At 45.4% G+C, this 16,165-nt stretch overlaps 2 protein-coding genes across 2 annotated transcripts in view; one reads left to right on the top strand and one right to left on the bottom strand.

Moving 5' to 3' along the window:
- LOC121552486 (zinc finger FYVE domain-containing protein 1) overlaps positions 1-13,111 on the bottom strand; it is a 32,154-nt gene extending 19,043 nt beyond the window's left edge. Inside the window, 6 exon segments of the mRNA XM_041865428.2 lie at positions 1,436-1,542; positions 1,545-1,592; positions 1,595-1,648; positions 10,438-10,698; positions 10,916-11,159; positions 11,673-13,111. Of these exon segments, the coding sequence (XP_041721362.2) occupies positions 1,436-1,542; positions 1,545-1,592; positions 1,595-1,648; positions 10,438-10,698; positions 10,916-11,159; positions 11,673-12,167 (1,209 nt within the window). The 5' untranslated portion in view covers positions 12,168-13,111.
- A 126-nt stretch (positions 13,112-13,237) lies between these two features.
- LOC121552488 (phosphatidylinositol N-acetylglucosaminyltransferase subunit H-like) lies at positions 13,238-15,702 on the top strand. Its single transcript, XM_041865432.2, has 4 exons — positions 13,238-13,768; positions 14,298-14,507; positions 14,682-14,765; positions 14,975-15,702. The coding sequence occupies exons 1-4, from the start codon at positions 13,565-13,567 to the stop codon at positions 15,044-15,046; spliced, it is 570 nt and encodes a 189-aa protein (XP_041721366.1). The 5' UTR covers positions 13,238-13,564; the 3' UTR covers positions 15,047-15,702.
- The last annotated feature ends 463 nt before the right edge of the window (positions 15,703-16,165 follow it).

The following is a 16,165-nucleotide window of genomic DNA, read 5'->3' as shown; positions in this document are numbered from 1 at the left end:
CACACACACACACACACACACACACACACAACTGCACACAGGTTGGCATTTATTGTCATGAATCTTGCCCTGGAGGCAGCTCAGCAGAGTGGTCACCAGCTGGGTACAGCCACAAAGTCATAAAATCAGATTTTAAACTTAACCACACTGATAAACCTAATGGAGCATTTCCCAAACTCGGTCCTCGGGACCCAAGAGGTCACGCTTTTAGTTCCCCCACTACACAGCTGATTCACATCATCAAAGCTGGATGATTAGTTGATTATTTGAATCAGCTGTAGTGCTAGGCAAAACCAAAACGCATTCCCTTTGGGGGTCCAAAGGATCAAGTTTGGGACACCCTGCCCTAATGTCAACCCTAAATTAAGACAAAAAAAGCACATTTTTTGTTTTCATGAATTTTTTGAATATAGCCAATTTTGACTTTGCAGCTGGTCCATCTAGTGGAAAATCGCTCAGTGCTGCCCTCCAGGGGCAAGATTCATGACAATAAACATCAACCTGCCACCTGTGCACACACACACTTACATTACATTTTAGTCATTTAGCAGATGCTCTTATCCAGAGCGACTCATCTTAAGATAGCTAGGTGGGACAAACACACACGCACCAACCTGCAACGCCCTGTATATAACGCTGACACCAACCTGCAAGGCCCATGTATACGCCTGACACCAACCTGCAAGGCCCTGTATATGACGCTGACACCAACCTGAAGGCCCTGTATATGACGCCTGACACCAACCTGCAAGGCCCTTCATATAACGCCCGACACCAACCTGCAAGGCCCTGTATATAACGCTGACACCAACCTGCAAGGCCCTGTATATAACGCTGACACCAACCTGCAAGGCCCTGTATATAACGCTGACACCAACCTGCAAGGCCCTGTATATAACACTGACATCAACCTGCAAGGCCCTGTATAAACACTGACATCAACCTGCAAGGCCCTGTATATAACGCTGACACAACCTGCAAGGCCCTGTATATGACGCTGACACCAACCTGTAAGGCCCATGTATACGCTGACACCAACCTGCAAGGCCCTGTATATAACACTGACATCAACCTGCAAGGCCCTGTATATAACACTGACATCAACCTGCAAGGCCCTGTATATAACGCTGACACCAACCTGCAAGGCCCTGTATATGACGCTGACACCAACCTGTAAGGCCCTGTATATAACGCTGACACCAACCTGCAAGGCCCTGTATATAACGCTGACACCAACCTGCAAGGCCCTGTATATAACACTGACATCAACCTGCAAGGCCCTGTATATAACGCTGACACCAACCTGCAAGGCCCTGTATATAACGCTGACACCAACCTGCAAGGCCCTGTATATAACGCTGACAACAACCCGCAAGGCCCTGATATAACACATGACATCAACCTGCAAGGCCCTGTATATAACGCTGACACCAACCTGTAAGGCCCTGTATATGACGCTGGCGGAGCGTGGTGAGCGGGTGGTGTTGTTGTCTAGCTGTTGCTCCAGACTCCGCAGCAGACCACTGAAATCTGTCGGGGGTTGTAGGTTCGAGTCCCACTGTACTGGATTGAGCTGAAGGCCTCGGGAAAAGACCCAGCTTCCTGAACCGCTCCTGGAGCAGGCGCTCTGCAGACTCTGACGGCTTGTCTGGAGAGAGGGGGAAGAGAGATAGAGAGAGATATAGAGAGAGGGAGAGAGGGAGAGAGGGAGAGAAAGAGAAGAGAGAGAGAGAGAGAGAGAGAGAGAGGGGGAGAGAGATATAGAGGGAGGGAGAGAGAGAGAGAGAGAGAGAGAGAGAGAGAGAGAGAGAGAGAGAGAGAGAGAGAGAGGAGAGGGAGCGAGGGTGGAGGAGGGAGAGAGATATAGAGGAGAGGGAGAGAGGGGTGGAGGAGGGAGAGAGATATAGAGGAGAGGGAGAGAGGGGTGGAGGAGGGAGAGAGATATAGAGGAGAGGGAGAGAGGGGTGGAGGAGGGAGAGAGATATAGAGGAGAGGGAGAGAGGGTGGAGGAGGGAAAGAGATATAGAGGAGAGAGGAGAGAGGGGGTGGAGGAGGGAGAGAGATATAGGAGGAGAGGGAGAGAGGGGGTGGAGGAGGGAGATAGATATAGAGGAGAGGGAGAGAGGGGTGGAGGAGGGAGAGAGAAGAGGGAAAGACACTAGGTACAGGTGACTACCAGTTTGACAAGTTATTTCTACTTTCTAAAATGAAAACTGAATTGAGGCCAACCCTGCTACGGCCCATATATCTGTGTCAGCCCCTGACCCTGTCCCCAAATCAAATCAAACTTCATTTATAGAGCACATTTCATTTTTTTTCTTTTAGGGGGTAGATCAGCTTTAATATTGCAGATAGATTGTAACTTCCATCAATTGTCTGCATCACTTCCAATCCCCCATATGTTTTTTTTCTCGTATACATATATACATACAGTGGGGAAAAAAAGTATTAGTCAGCCACCAATTGTGCAAGTTCTCCCACTTAAAAGATGAGAGAGGCCTGGTAATTTTCATCATAGGTACACGTCAACTATGACAGACAAATTGAGGAGAAAAAATCCAGAAAATCACATTGTAGGATTTTTAATGAATTTATTTGCAAATTATGGTGGAAAATAAGTATTTGGTCCCCTACAAACAAGCAAGATTTCTGGCTCTCACAGACCTGTAACTTCTTCTTTAAGAGGCTCCTCTGTCCTCCACTCGTTACTGTATTAATGGCACCTGTTTGAACTTGTTATCAGTATAAAAGACACCTGTCCACAACCTCAAACAGTCACACTCCAAACTCCACTATGGCCAAGACCAAAGAGCTGTCAAAGGACACCAGAAACAAAATTGTAGACCTGCACCAGGCTGGGAAGACTGAATCTGCAATAGGTTAGCTTGGTTTGAAGAAATCAACTGTGGGAGCAATTATTAGGAAATGGAAGACATACAAGACCCTGATAATCTCCTCGATCTGGGGCTCCACGCAAGATCTCACCCCCGTGGGGTCAAAATGATCACAAGAACGGTGAGCAAAAATCCCAGAACCACACGGGGACCTAGAATACCTGCAGAGAGCTGGGACCAAAGTAACAAAGCCTACCATCAGTAACACACTACGCCGCCAGCGACTCAAATCCTGCAGTGCCAGTACATGTCCAGGCCCGTCTGAAGTTTGCCAGAGTGCATTTGGATGATCCAGAGGAGGATTGGGAGAATGTCATATGGCCAGATGAAACCAAAATATAACTTTTTGTTAAAAACTCAACTCGTCGTGTTTGGAGGACAAAAAAATGCTGAGTTGCATCCAAAGAACACCATACCTACTGTGAAGCATGGGGGTGGAAACATCATGCTTTGGGGCTGTTTTTTCTGCAAAGGGACCAGGACGACTGATCCGTGTAAAGGAAAGAATGAATGGGGCCATGTATCGCAGATTTTGAGTGAAAACCTCTTTCCCATCAGCAAGGGCATTGAAGATGAAACGTGGCTGGGTCTTTCAACATGACAATGATCCCAAACACACCGCCCGGCAACTAAGGAGTGGCTTCGTAAGAAGCATTTCAAGGTCCTGGAGTGGCCTAGCCAGTCTCCAGATCTCAACCCCATAGAAAATCTTTGGAGGGAGTTGAAAGTCCGTGTTGCCCAATGACAGCCCAAAAACATCACTGCTCTAGAGATCTGCATTGAGGAATGGGCCAAAATACCAGCAACAGTGTGTGAAAACCTTGTGAAGACTTACATAAAATGTTTGACCTGTGTCTTTGCCAACAAATGGTATATAACAAAGTATTGAGAAACTTTTGTTATTGACCAAATACTTATTTTCCACCTTAATTTGCAAATAAATTCATAAAAAATCCTACAATGTGATTTTCTTTTTTTTTTAAATCTCATTTTGTCTGTCATAGTTGACGTGTACCTATGATGAAAATTACAGGCCTCTCTCATCTTTTTAAGTGGGAGAACTTGCACAATTGGTGGCTGACTAAATACTTTTTTTCCCCACTGTACATACACACACACATATATATATATATATATATATATACTGTGATGTCACGAGAGGCTGTGTCCTGGAGGGACGTTACATCCCCCTGAGATGGCTGCAAACCCAGACAGCTATGGCTCCATCTGCTGGTATGGTCGGGAACTCCACCCCTCTATGGCCAATCTTCCCACGCAGCTGAGACAAATGAGGAGCTGATGAGCTGAAGGTTTGGGAAGGGAAGAGGCACAGTCTCCAAGCTGGGCTCTCTGGAGGACAAGAGTGCTGCACGTCCACTTCCATGAGGAATATAAGGATTTGGAGATACTTACCTTTGGGAAATACTCACCTTTGGATATATGCACCTGTGGAAATACGTGAGAGACATTTGGAAGGACTTTTTGCTGGGTTGGCCACTAGCTGCAACGTGGACTACAGTAAGGCCGGGGAAAAGTTATCTGAGCGAGTGAGAATTATGATTTTGGATGTGGAAGAGACATCCCTGAACTGTTAACCCTTAAAGAGCCACAAGAGAACATAATTTTGTTATATTTTCGTTAATTTCCCCAAGACCTATAATAAAATCCTTGTTTTGTTTGAACCTTGTCTCCTTGCACTACTTGAGCAATCCCGCTGAAAGCTGTGTAGCCTCTCGTGACGTCACAGATGGTGGAGAATACGGGCACGCTCAAGCGTTAATAGTGCATGTCAGAGGAGGATACCGAAGGTTTGATCACCCAGTTTTCAAGTTGGCCGTAGGCTCCCCACCGACTGAAATGGAGGACATATTGAAAGCCCTTGTTGCTGGCCAGCAAGCCCAGATGCAAGCAAACGTGGCTCTCTTGGAGGAGCAAAAGAAAGCCAACCTTCTGAAGGCAGAGGAATTGCAGTTGCAGAGACAGAGGGTGGTCCAAAATACCCGCCCAATAAAGGCAAGTGACTTTATATCTAAGATGGGAGCTACCGATGACATTGAGGCATACCTGCATGCATTTGAGGCCACGGCCACTAGGGAAGCCTGGCCCAAGCAACAGTGGGTTGGTCTGTTAGCCCCCTTTCTAACCGGGAATCGCTGAATGCTGTCCGGGGACCTGGGCCCTGACCAGGTTACTGACTATGATGCCCTGAAGTCTGAGATCCTCAGCAGATATGGACTCACAAAGTTTGGTATGGCCCAGCGCTTTCACAGCTGGACCTTCCAACCAGACCAACCTCCTCGGGCGCAGATGCATGAACTTGTCCGACCGCAAGGAAATGGCTGGATCCGCAGAGGAATACAGCAGCGGCGGTGGTGGAGGCCGAGTGGTGGATCGTTACCCACGCGCCCTGCCTTATGAGGCAAAACGGTTCATCAGTCAACAGGCCTTGACCACGGCTGATCTGACCGTGGAAGCTGTGGAAAAGTACCAGGCCACAGCGGAGATGCTGAATGCTTCCCCGAAAAGACCCCAGGAGTGCGGCCCCACCACAAATGGGAAGAACCCGTCCAAAGGACCCCAGGTCTCGAACCCAGCCACGTCAGGACTTATCCCTGCTCCAGGGGGAGCCAGAAACCAGGCGGGTCCAAGAAGAGTACCACCAGGAGGGGGAAACTCGACAGTGTTACCGTGTGTGGGGAGATGGGACATATCTCCTGGCAGTGTGGGAAACCAGCCGAGAACCTATGCCCACTGCGGAGTCCTCCAGCTCAGCACCCACACACCGCTTTGCCTCGCTCTTGGGAGTCAGATGGCGGCCCAGATCGACCCCCCACCTGCCCGGTAACTGTGAATCACCATGATGTGGAAGCCTTACTGGATTCTGGTAGCCGGGCCACCCTGGTGCGTAAGGATTTGGTGGGCCTAACGTGTCTGACCCCGGGGAAAGTCCTCCCAGTTTCCTGTGTCCATGGGGACACCAGAGAATACCCCATTACTGAACTTACAATGACCAGCACACGGGGAACCATACACACGACGGCGGGGGTGGTTGATTCCCTCCCCGGTCCCTGTCCTAATTGGACGAGACTGCCCAGCCTTTTACCCACTCTGGAGAGAGTCTCAGGAGAGGATAACCCGAGTACCTCGGAAACGGAGAGGCAAGACTCATTCTGGGAAGGCTCCGGTGCAATCCTCCGAGTTACTCACTCCCCGCCCGGGCTCTGATAGGGATGGCAGGTGCCCAGACCGACACAGAGACGGAGCTACAGAATCTGGACAAAGAACTGTCTGGTCTGAAGGGGACCGCTGAGAGGTATCGCTTTGTTAAAGCAACAGTTAGACATGAAGACAGAAGAGTTAGATATCCTCCAGGCTAAACCTCCAACAGAGCTCCTTCCTAAGCAACAGGAGGAGCTGGAGAGGCTGCGCAGGACCATCGAGGAGTGTGAGGAGACCCTGCCAGTAGTAAGGAGGTCCAGAAGAAGGCAGAGGAGAAGTACAAGGTGTTGGAGAACAAGATGAAGAATGCGGAGGCAGAGAGAGAGAAGGAACTGAAAGCTGCTCAACAGAAGCTAAACTCTGCTAAAACCAAGGCTGATGCGTTCAGTAAGAAACTCAAGGAGAGACAACAGGAGGCTGAGTCCCTGGTCCTAGAGTTGGAGGAGTTGAAGAGAGAGCAGTCTGGCAAGCACCACGGCAATGCGGACGCCCTCTCCCGGCGTGATGCCTTCTGCTGCCTTTACCCGACGAGGACGTCGGTCCCGAGGAGGGGGATGTGTGATGTCACGAGAGGCTGTGTCCTGGAGGGACGTTACATCCCCTGAGATGGCTGCAAACCCAGACAGCTATGGCTCCATCTGCTGGTATGGTCGGGAACTCCACCCCTCTATGGCCAATCTTCCCACGCAGCTGAGACAAATGAGGAGCTGATGAGCTGAAGGTTTGGGAAGGGAAGAGACACAGTCTCCAAGCTGGGCTCTCTGGAGGACAAGAGTGCTGCACGTCCACTTCCATGAGGAATATAAGGATTTGGAGATACTTACCTTTGGGAAATACTCACCTTTGGATATATGCACCTGTGGAAATACGTGAGAGACATTTGGAAGGACTTTTTGCTGGGTTGGCCACTAGCTGCAACGTGGACTACAGTAAGGCCGGGAAAAGTTATCTGAGCGAGTGAGAATTATGATTTTGGATGTGGAAGAGACATCCCTGAACTGTTAACCCTTAAAGAGCCACAAGAGAACATAATTTTGTTATATTTTCGTTAATTTCCCAAGACCTATAATAAAATCCTTGTTTTGTTTGAACCTTGTCTCCTTGCACTACTTGAGCAATCCCGCTGAAAGCTGTGTAGCCTCTCGTGACGTCACAATACATACATATATACATACATCCATACACACACACACACACACACATATCCTTTTTTAAATTATATTTCCCTTCATTACTTTCCAACCCCACCACCCCTTCCCCAATTGGAGTAAACTAGTGAACAACAACACTTAGGCCTCTACTTCCAGCCCATACATACTATATACATTTTATGGACACAGTCAAATTCTACAATAATTATATTTTGTTTGTTTTTACCCCTGAGCTTCCTCTGATCATTTTCATGATGTCCATCTGGTTTGCTTCTATATGCCATATTTTTCTAACTGTGCTCTTTCACAAAAGCTCTCAACATATAACCTATACACTTATTATGGACACAGTATGCTTTACATGAGTTATCTTGTTGTTATTAGTTGATGTTGTTAGTCCCATCCTTCAGTTCCATTCAACACCTCCCATCTATCTCTTAACACCATCCATATAGGATTTCTATTTGCCATATATTTTTCAACTGTACTGTGATGTTTTACAAAAGTTCTGAACCTTTCTATTCTCATTGTTTCTACAGATCGTAAATTGAAAATAAACATTTTTGCTAAAGGTATTATTATATTATTGATCGATTGACTATGACTTTTCAGATCACCCAGTAATGCTATCTGCAAGGTTAGTTCCAGGTAAATATTGCAATCCTTTAGCCATTCCTGGACCTGTGACCAAAAAACAAGCTACAAATGGACAGTACCAAAACAAATGATCTAATGATTCTGTCTCTTCGCAGCAAAATCTGCAGAGCTGGGAAGATTGTATCCCCCATATAAATAACATTCTATTGGTAGCAAGAATTTTATATAATAACTTAAATTGAAAAATTCTAAGTTTTGAATCCAGCACATTTCTTACAGGGGATACATTTCAAAGTGCTTAACTAATAACATAACACAAGATGAGAAAGATACAACAAAACCTTTTCTAAATGACAGAATAAAATAGTAAGACAACAATAACAACCTGAGAGACTATTGCATTCAAATAAATAAGGTATCAAGAGATGGATCAAATAGATCCTAGATAGAATAGATAGTATGATTCAAATCACCCTAAGTAAAAGCATGGCTAAAAGGGTGTCTTAAGAGCTTTCTATTCAAAATGTCTACAGTTTCTGGCCCTCAGGTCCTCCAGCAGGCTATTCCAAAGGCCAGGACCGTAGTGTCTGAAGGCAGCCTCACCAAATGTTTTGGTTCTGACCGATGGAACAACAAACTCCTAACCCCCAAAAAATAAAAACGCAACATGTAAAGTGTTGGTCCCAAATTTCATGAGCTGAAATAAAACATCCCAGAAATGTTTCATACGCACATAAAAGCTTATTTCTCAGATTTTGTGCACACATTTATTTACATCCCTGTCAGTGAGCATTTCTCCTTTGCCAAGATAATACATCCACCTGACACCTGTGGCATATCAAAAAGCTAATTAAACAGCATTATCATTACACAGGTGCACCTTGTGCTGGGAACAATAAAAAGCCACTAAAATGTGCAGTTTTGTCACACAACACAATGCCACAGATGTCTCAAGTTTTGAGGGAGCGTGCAATTGGCATGCTGGCTGCAGGAATGTCGACCAAAGCTGTTGCCAGAGAATTGAATGTTAATTTTTCTACCATAAGCCGCCTCCAACGTCGTTTTAGAGAATTTGGCAGTACATCCAACCGGCCTCACAACTGTAGACCATGTGTATGGCGTCGTGTTTGCTGATGTCAACGTTGTGAAGAGAGTACCTCATGGTGGCGGTGGGGTTATGATATGGGCAGGCATAAGCTATGGACAATGAACACAATTGCATTTTATCAATGGCAATTTGAGTGCACAGAGATACTGTGACGAGATCCTGAGGCCCATTGTCATGCCATTCATCCGCCGCCATCACCTCATGTTTCTGCATGGCCCCATGTCGATCTGTACACAATTCCTGGAAGCTGAAACTGTCCCAGTTCTTCCAATGGCTGCATACTCACCAGACATGTCACCCATTGGTCCTCCGTAGCTCAGCGGGTAGAGCACGGCGCTTGTAACGCCAAGGTAGTGGGTTCGATCCCCGGGACCACCCATACACAAAAAATTGTATGCACGCATGACTGTAAGTCGCTTTGGATAAAAGCGTCTGCTAAGTGGCATATTATTATTATTATTATTATTATTTATATTATTATTTATTATTATTATTATTATTATTATTATTTATTATTATTATTATTATTATTATTATTATTATTATTACCCATTGAGCATGTTTGGGATGCTCTGGATCGATGTGTACGATGCTCTGGATCAATGTGTACGACGTGTTCTAGTTCCCACCAATATCCAGCAACTTCACACAGCCATTGAAGAGGAGTGGGACAACATTCCACAGGACACAATCAACAGCCTGATCAACTCTATGCGAAGGAGATGTGTCGCGCTGCATGAGGCAAATGGTGGTCACACCAGACACTGACTGGCTTTCTGATCCACGCCCCTACTTTTTTTTTTTAAAGGTATCTGTGACCAACAGATGCATATCTGTATTCCCAGTCATGTGAAATCCATAGATTAGAGCCTAATGAATTTATTTCAATTGACTGATTACCTTACATGAACTGTAACTCAGAAAAATCTTTGAAATTGTTGCATTTATATTTTTTGTTCAGTAAAAAAGGCCAGTGCCAGAGGATCTGACGGACCGACCGGGCACATATCTTTAAAGCCAGACACGTACTGCTTTAAAATCAATAAAACAATTGTTTAATCAATTGTAAAACGAACAGGTAACCAATGCAGGGCTACCTACACCTGATCCCAGCATGTTGTGTATCTCCAGATGGCTCTTGTCCATTCTAACTTCACCTGATAACTGATATTTCCCGACTAGCCTGGTCCCAGATCTGTTTGTGCTCTTGACAACTCCATTGCCATCATTGGCATGAAAATTAGTGACAAGGAATTGGCATGATAGTACAAACAGATTGGCACTCAGGCTAAATGCCAACCAGAACCACCTACCTGACTCCAGTAGTTTGGTGTGGATGGTCCCGTGTAAGTGGGTGAATGTTCTAATAGGCTATACTGAACTATGTCCACAGAGCCAAGGGATAGGTTTACATCCACTAGAACTTTAACAGCTTGATAATTATAACGTGGTAATGCCAACCCAGTACCTGAGCCCAGTAGCTTGGTGTGGACGGTCTCATGGAAGATAATAACAGCTGGTCCCAGAGTGGACAGAGGGACGTCCAGGCCACACCGGGCCGTGGTGGCCTTCAGCTCCCTGGTGAAGTGCTTCAGATAGGCGTCCGACGCGTCGCCTAGGAACTTGAACAGGTCGTCGTGGAGACGGTCGGCGTGGGTACGGTAGATGACGAGGTCGGAGACAGCCAGGACTTTGAGGAGCAGCCGGGTGCGCTGGCCCTGATTGGATCCTGGGTGGCCAATAGAGAGGAAGAGGAAGTGTTAGTAGATGTCTGCTGACTGGTTACTGCTCCCAACGTGATCTTTATTTGATATGATAGCAGCTCTTTGATTAAATCGGCTATTGTGTCAATAGCTTCAATAAAAATGTCATAGCAGCTGACATTTAGCAACATTCCTGTCATTGCTTTTCTCTGTCCAGCTCCTGTGCCCCTCTCTCCACCTCACCTGCCCCCAGCAGTCCCTCTGTGTCGATCACCACCACCCTGTGGATGGGGTCCATGGCAGCCCAGACTCCCACGGTGCATGACTCCTGGGTGGGGGACGTCTGGAACACCTCCCGCCCCAGGAAGAAGGTATGGTTCAGGGTGTGGGACTTCCCCTCCCCTGTGTTCCCAAAGATAGACACGACCTTGAGGAGTTCCTCGGGCCTACAGTCCAGCCGGATCACAAAGTCTTCCTCATCCTTCAACTACAGGGGAAAGACAACAGAGCCTGAGCTGAGCTAGTTTGATAGTAGTAGAGCACAGCGCCCCAAATGGTGCCCTATTCCCGATTTAGGTGCACTACTTTTGACCAGTAGTCATACCATAGGGCTCTGGTCAAAAGTAGTGCACTTTATAGGGAATATGGTGCTATTTGGGATGCAGTCTAGGTATTTTTTTTACCTGTATTTGTTTAGACTGCCTGCAGTCCGGGTTGAAGGACCAATATTTCTGATATTTCTCCTTGGCCTTTCGTACACTCAGCCTGTCCATTGTAGACTGGCTCATACAGACTGGCTTTCAGATCTAAAATGCCCCTAGGGGTTAGTGGCTACGGATAAGTGGTTTCTATGGGTGTTGTTTCAAGACCTGGATCATAATAAGTCAACGTCCAAAATGGCACCCTATTCCCTACAGTGGGCCCAGGTCCAAAGTAGTGCCCTATATAGGGAATAGGGTGCCATTTGGGATGTCACCCTGGTCATAAGGAAATCACTCACCTGCATCTCCTCCTTCTCATCCACCAGTAAGAAGCTGCACACCTTCTCCAGTTTGGCCTTGAGGGCCTCCATCTCCCCTCCATCCCCAGCCTCCAGGCTACTATCCTGGACTTGCCCCGGAGGAGGGTAGGGGGTCACGGGGTGCTTCCTCTTGTTTACCCCACTATGGGTCCGCTTCTGGCAGTCCAGACACAGGTTGATCTTACAGCCCTGGCAGCGCACCACCGCCCTCAGCCTGCCCCCGTTCACCCCACAACCGCTGCTGTCGCCTTTACAGGAATCACAGAATGGAACGTGTCCGGGGGCGATGCGGACACGGTCATGGTTCCTCATGCGTTCCTGACGATGGAGTTCGAGCTCGCAGCGGACGCACTGCAGGCTGCCGCACTCGTCGCATTCGAAGGCGGCCTCGTCCGATCCACCGCAGGCGTAGCTCTCCTGACACACCAGGATGGTGTTTATCCCCTTATCTACTGACGGACCTTGACCACTCATAATGATCACTTCAGTGTGCTACTGCTAACAAGTGCACCTTTCTGCCGATAACCTGTGCCTGAGGAGCTGTGTCTGAAGAGTATAAAACTGCACTAGGATTGCGAAACCAGACTGTTGGGAGATATGTTTCTACAGTGTTAAAGATTTAAATGTATTCTTCTCTAGCGCCTTGTGTTTTTTTCTGTTAGTGGTGTCTCTCTTCTATACTCCCCAAAGCACTTAGCAGATCGATATTTAATATGAACTGTGATAGGTCACTTTGACATAGCCATATGTCATCAAAGTACTCTACATATCTGCCTGTCTGTCAGCAAAACAATCACAACAACGACTTCCTACATACATGTCCAGACATGCAGTTAGCTTACAAGCCCCACCTGCAAGTAATGACTGTAAGTCGCTTTGGATAAAAGCGTCTGCTAAATGGCATATTATTATTATAATCGTTAGCTGTCAATCAGCAATAACATTGTAATTATCTTGCTAGTTAGACAACTGTATGGTTAGCTGCTGTTGTTGTTGTTGGCTAAGCCAATTTGACACCAGAAATAGGCAATGGTGACTGTGTAAAGACATCAACAAATCCGCTTATAACAAAAGATGACACTTGCGTATTTTTCAAGTTACTCTACATCAACTCAAACGACCAATTTGTCAAGCACCAACCCATCAACAAAATTCTCCGTCAAGCCAAAAAGATGGACCTTGTAGCCTAGAACGAGCAGCTAGATAGTTTTCCCCGCGGACGATGGCTGTTTCGTAACCTAAAACCGTTGCTTCTACAGAGAAATACGCAATAATCTTTTAATAGACAAACATGGCATGATTATTCAGCACAAAGAAGCCGTTCTTTTTGATAGCTTGTTAAAATAATTTCACTGCCCGACAGCTATATTTCATAAAGATGTTGTTCCCAGTTTCATCAGCTGATCAGCTTGTTTTGATCCAGAGGTTAAAAGTTACAACGCGCACAGCATTCTGGGAAATGTAGTAATACTAGTAGAGTTGTTCCTTTGAATCGTTTTAATTGATCAATAAGATGACTACATTCCCCACTATGCAACTCAACGTTTGTAGCACGCTAGCTGGCTAGGTAGGTCAAATAGGTTTTCTAATCGATTTTGTCCTAGTTTTGTGCAATAATCAATACTTAGTTAAAGGAAGTGCATGCCATTCCGGATCCATCTTTTTGTCAGCTTTGAAGTAAATGAGCAGCGTATAAAAATATGTTCGTTATTTGTTCATTTTATTTGAGCTTTTTCTGTCTCCACATCGTTAGCTAGCTAGCTAGTAACGTTAACTCACTGCTAGCTGAAGACGTTACAGCTAGCCTACAGTAGTTTGGAAATAGCTAGGTATCACTCCAGCCGTAATTGATATCCAACAAGCGAGATCTTATGCAGAACGGGAATCAGCAATTCATTATGGAAGATGAAACGTACACCGACATCGACGGCAAGGCCATCTCTCTGGAGTGTCAAAGTCACTCGGGTTTTTGCAGGGAGTTCACAGTCAGCTCCGCTAAAGTGTCCATAGGCAGAGTGATGGTGTACACTAGCGCTGTCTGGCTATCTGCCTACACCATATTCTTCTTTACTGAGGTAAGGACACTAGGGCTTATAAATCCCAAATGGCACCCTATTCCCTATACAGTGTACTACTTTTGAACCTATACAGTGTACTACTTTTGAAAGTACTGGACTGTATAGGGAATAGGGTGCCATTTGGGACTTCCACTAGATACCTACTGGCACGTGCATCAAATCAAATCAAATTTTATTTGTCACATTCATGTGTTAATGTTATAGCGGGTGTAGCGAAATGGATCAGTGGTCAACAATCCTGGTCCTGGAGAGCTACTGGGAGTGCAGGCTTTTGTTCCTGCCCGACACTAACAATCTGTTTAAACCAACTGCATCAGATGTTGTGGAGTTGAATCAGGTGTGTAAGTGCTGGACTAGAGCAAAAGCCCACAACACCAGCAGAGCCACAGTTGGTGACCACTAAACTAGGTGACTCAGACCTATGCATAGAGAGCATATAACACATGCTATATGCCTAAATGTCCCTTACTGGTATGTCCTTGTACGGTTCAATCAATTCAACACAAATGTCTCTACTTCATTTCAGAACACAGCCGTTCTCTCCAGTGCCATAATCATCACCCTGGTCGGTATGATGGTTCACATCCACTTTGTGAAGGTGGACCACGAGACGCTGCTCATCATTGGTTCCCTGGGTGTCCAGGTGTCGTCTAGCTACGCCTCCGGCAGGGAGTCGACAGACTTCATAGAGATGGGCAAGATCAAAGACATAGTAATCAATGAAGCTATTCACATGGTGAGGAGATATTAGTTTTTTCCCTGCCAAGCTACATGTCCACAGTTGATTTGATCATCACAAAAGTCATTGACTGCGTCTCGTTCAGGTGAAGCTAGGTGGATCCTGCTATAACGTGTCTTAAGGGGTGATGATTGGCAGGGCAGTCAACAATGTTAACCTAATTTGTTCCAGCAAACAGTCGTCTACTACCTGTGCATCCTGCTGAAGGACCCCACAGATTCTGATGCCGTGTCTTGCGTGGTCCCGCTGTTTCAGGTGAACTTCAGGGTCATTACTGACCTATAAGATACTGTTTACGATGCATTTATGTGTGTAGAGTAAACAACACAAGTGTTCTTGCTGTTGATTTAAAGTTGAATGAAAATGACTACTTTCACCTTTTGAATTGAGGTACTTTTTCCCCTGTTGAATCCTCACCCTATTCTACCTGTTTAATTATAACCTACCTATTGTTATACTTTCAGAGCTCAAAGCCAAGACTGAGCTGCCTTGTCAAAGTGTACAAGAGCTGCCAGGATATTCTAGCAAAGTGCTGATGGTGATGACAACATCCTGGTCATTTGGTAAACCATCTGGGTAAAGCACACTGACGTCATGCTGGGAAAGCACTGTCACTGACTTCACTGCATACCAATGCTTCAAACCACTGACTTCACTGCATACCAATGCTTCAAACCACTGACTTCATTTCATACCAAGTCATGCAACATGTTTAGAATATTTATTTGGTTATGTTATCAATTCTCAATGGAAAGAAACTGATGATACACCTGTCGTCATCAACTGATTGTTTTCTCTACATTTCTCTCTTGAAATATTTTAAGATAATTTTCCGCATGCCAGGTTTCAGTAAAAGAAAAAACCTTTAGGTCGGTCATCCCACTAAAATACGAGTCTCGTAAGAGAATAGTTTATGAATGTAAGTCCTTACTTAGTGTTACCTAATGTTATTTTTTACTCAGATGCCTTAGTATTTATAATCCATCTACTTGAACAAAGTGTTTCCTGTAACCATGTCCTTACTTGATAACTTTAAGGATTTCTTATTGAAACAATCTATTTAGAAATAGTTTTTTGTATGCCTTAGATGCTCTTTTTTATATTATTGTATATTTACAAATAATATTGTATTCCATTTGAAGAGTTAATAGTGTTTATTATCATGTAATAAATTGTTACCATCACTAGCTGCTGTTCTTTCGATCGCCATTAGAGGACAGGACCTACCATCTTTGACTCAAGCAGAACCACTTCCACCTCAGAACCACTTCCACCTCACACATAGGCCTATGGTTGTCATTATTTGGCCAAGCTGCAAAGCTGGAAGTTCTACACTTTTTTTATTTCTGAAAATCTGATTTTAAACTGAACCCTAACCTTAACCAAATTGCTTACCTTATGCCTAACCTTAACCAAATTGTTTACCTTATGCCTAACCCTAACCTTAACCAAATTGCTTACCTTATGCCTAACCCTAACCTTAACCAAGTTGCTTACCTTATGCCTAACCCTAACCTTAACCAAGTTGCTTACCTTATGCCTAACCCTAACCTTAACCAAGTTGCTTACCTTATGCCTAACCTTAACCAAGTTGCTTACCTTATGCCTAACCCTAACATTAACCAAGTTGCTTACCTTATGCCTAACCCTAACCT

The sequence above is a fragment of the Coregonus clupeaformis genome, chromosome 36 (genome assembly GCF_020615455.1).
Source record: "Coregonus clupeaformis isolate EN_2021a chromosome 36, ASM2061545v1, whole genome shotgun sequence".
Classification (NCBI taxonomy): domain Eukaryota; kingdom Metazoa; phylum Chordata; class Actinopteri; order Salmoniformes; family Salmonidae; genus Coregonus; species Coregonus clupeaformis.
The sequence above is the reverse complement of the archived record's forward strand: the minus strand, read 5'-3'. Positions and strand labels throughout refer to the sequence as shown.

Excerpts from the sequence above, each read along its gene's own strand:
- LOC121552488 (XM_041865432.2), top strand. The coding sequence starts at position 13,565 with ATGCAGAACGGGAATCAGCAATTCATTATGGAAGATGAAACGTACACC. Across the intron at positions 13,769-14,297 it reads CCATATTCTTCTTTACTGAG|AACACAGCCGTTCTCTCCAG; the intron begins GTAAGGACACTA and ends ACTTCATTTCAG. Across the intron at positions 14,508-14,681 it reads TCAATGAAGCTATTCACATG|CAAACAGTCGTCTACTACCT; the intron begins GTGAGGAGATAT and ends AATTTGTTCCAG.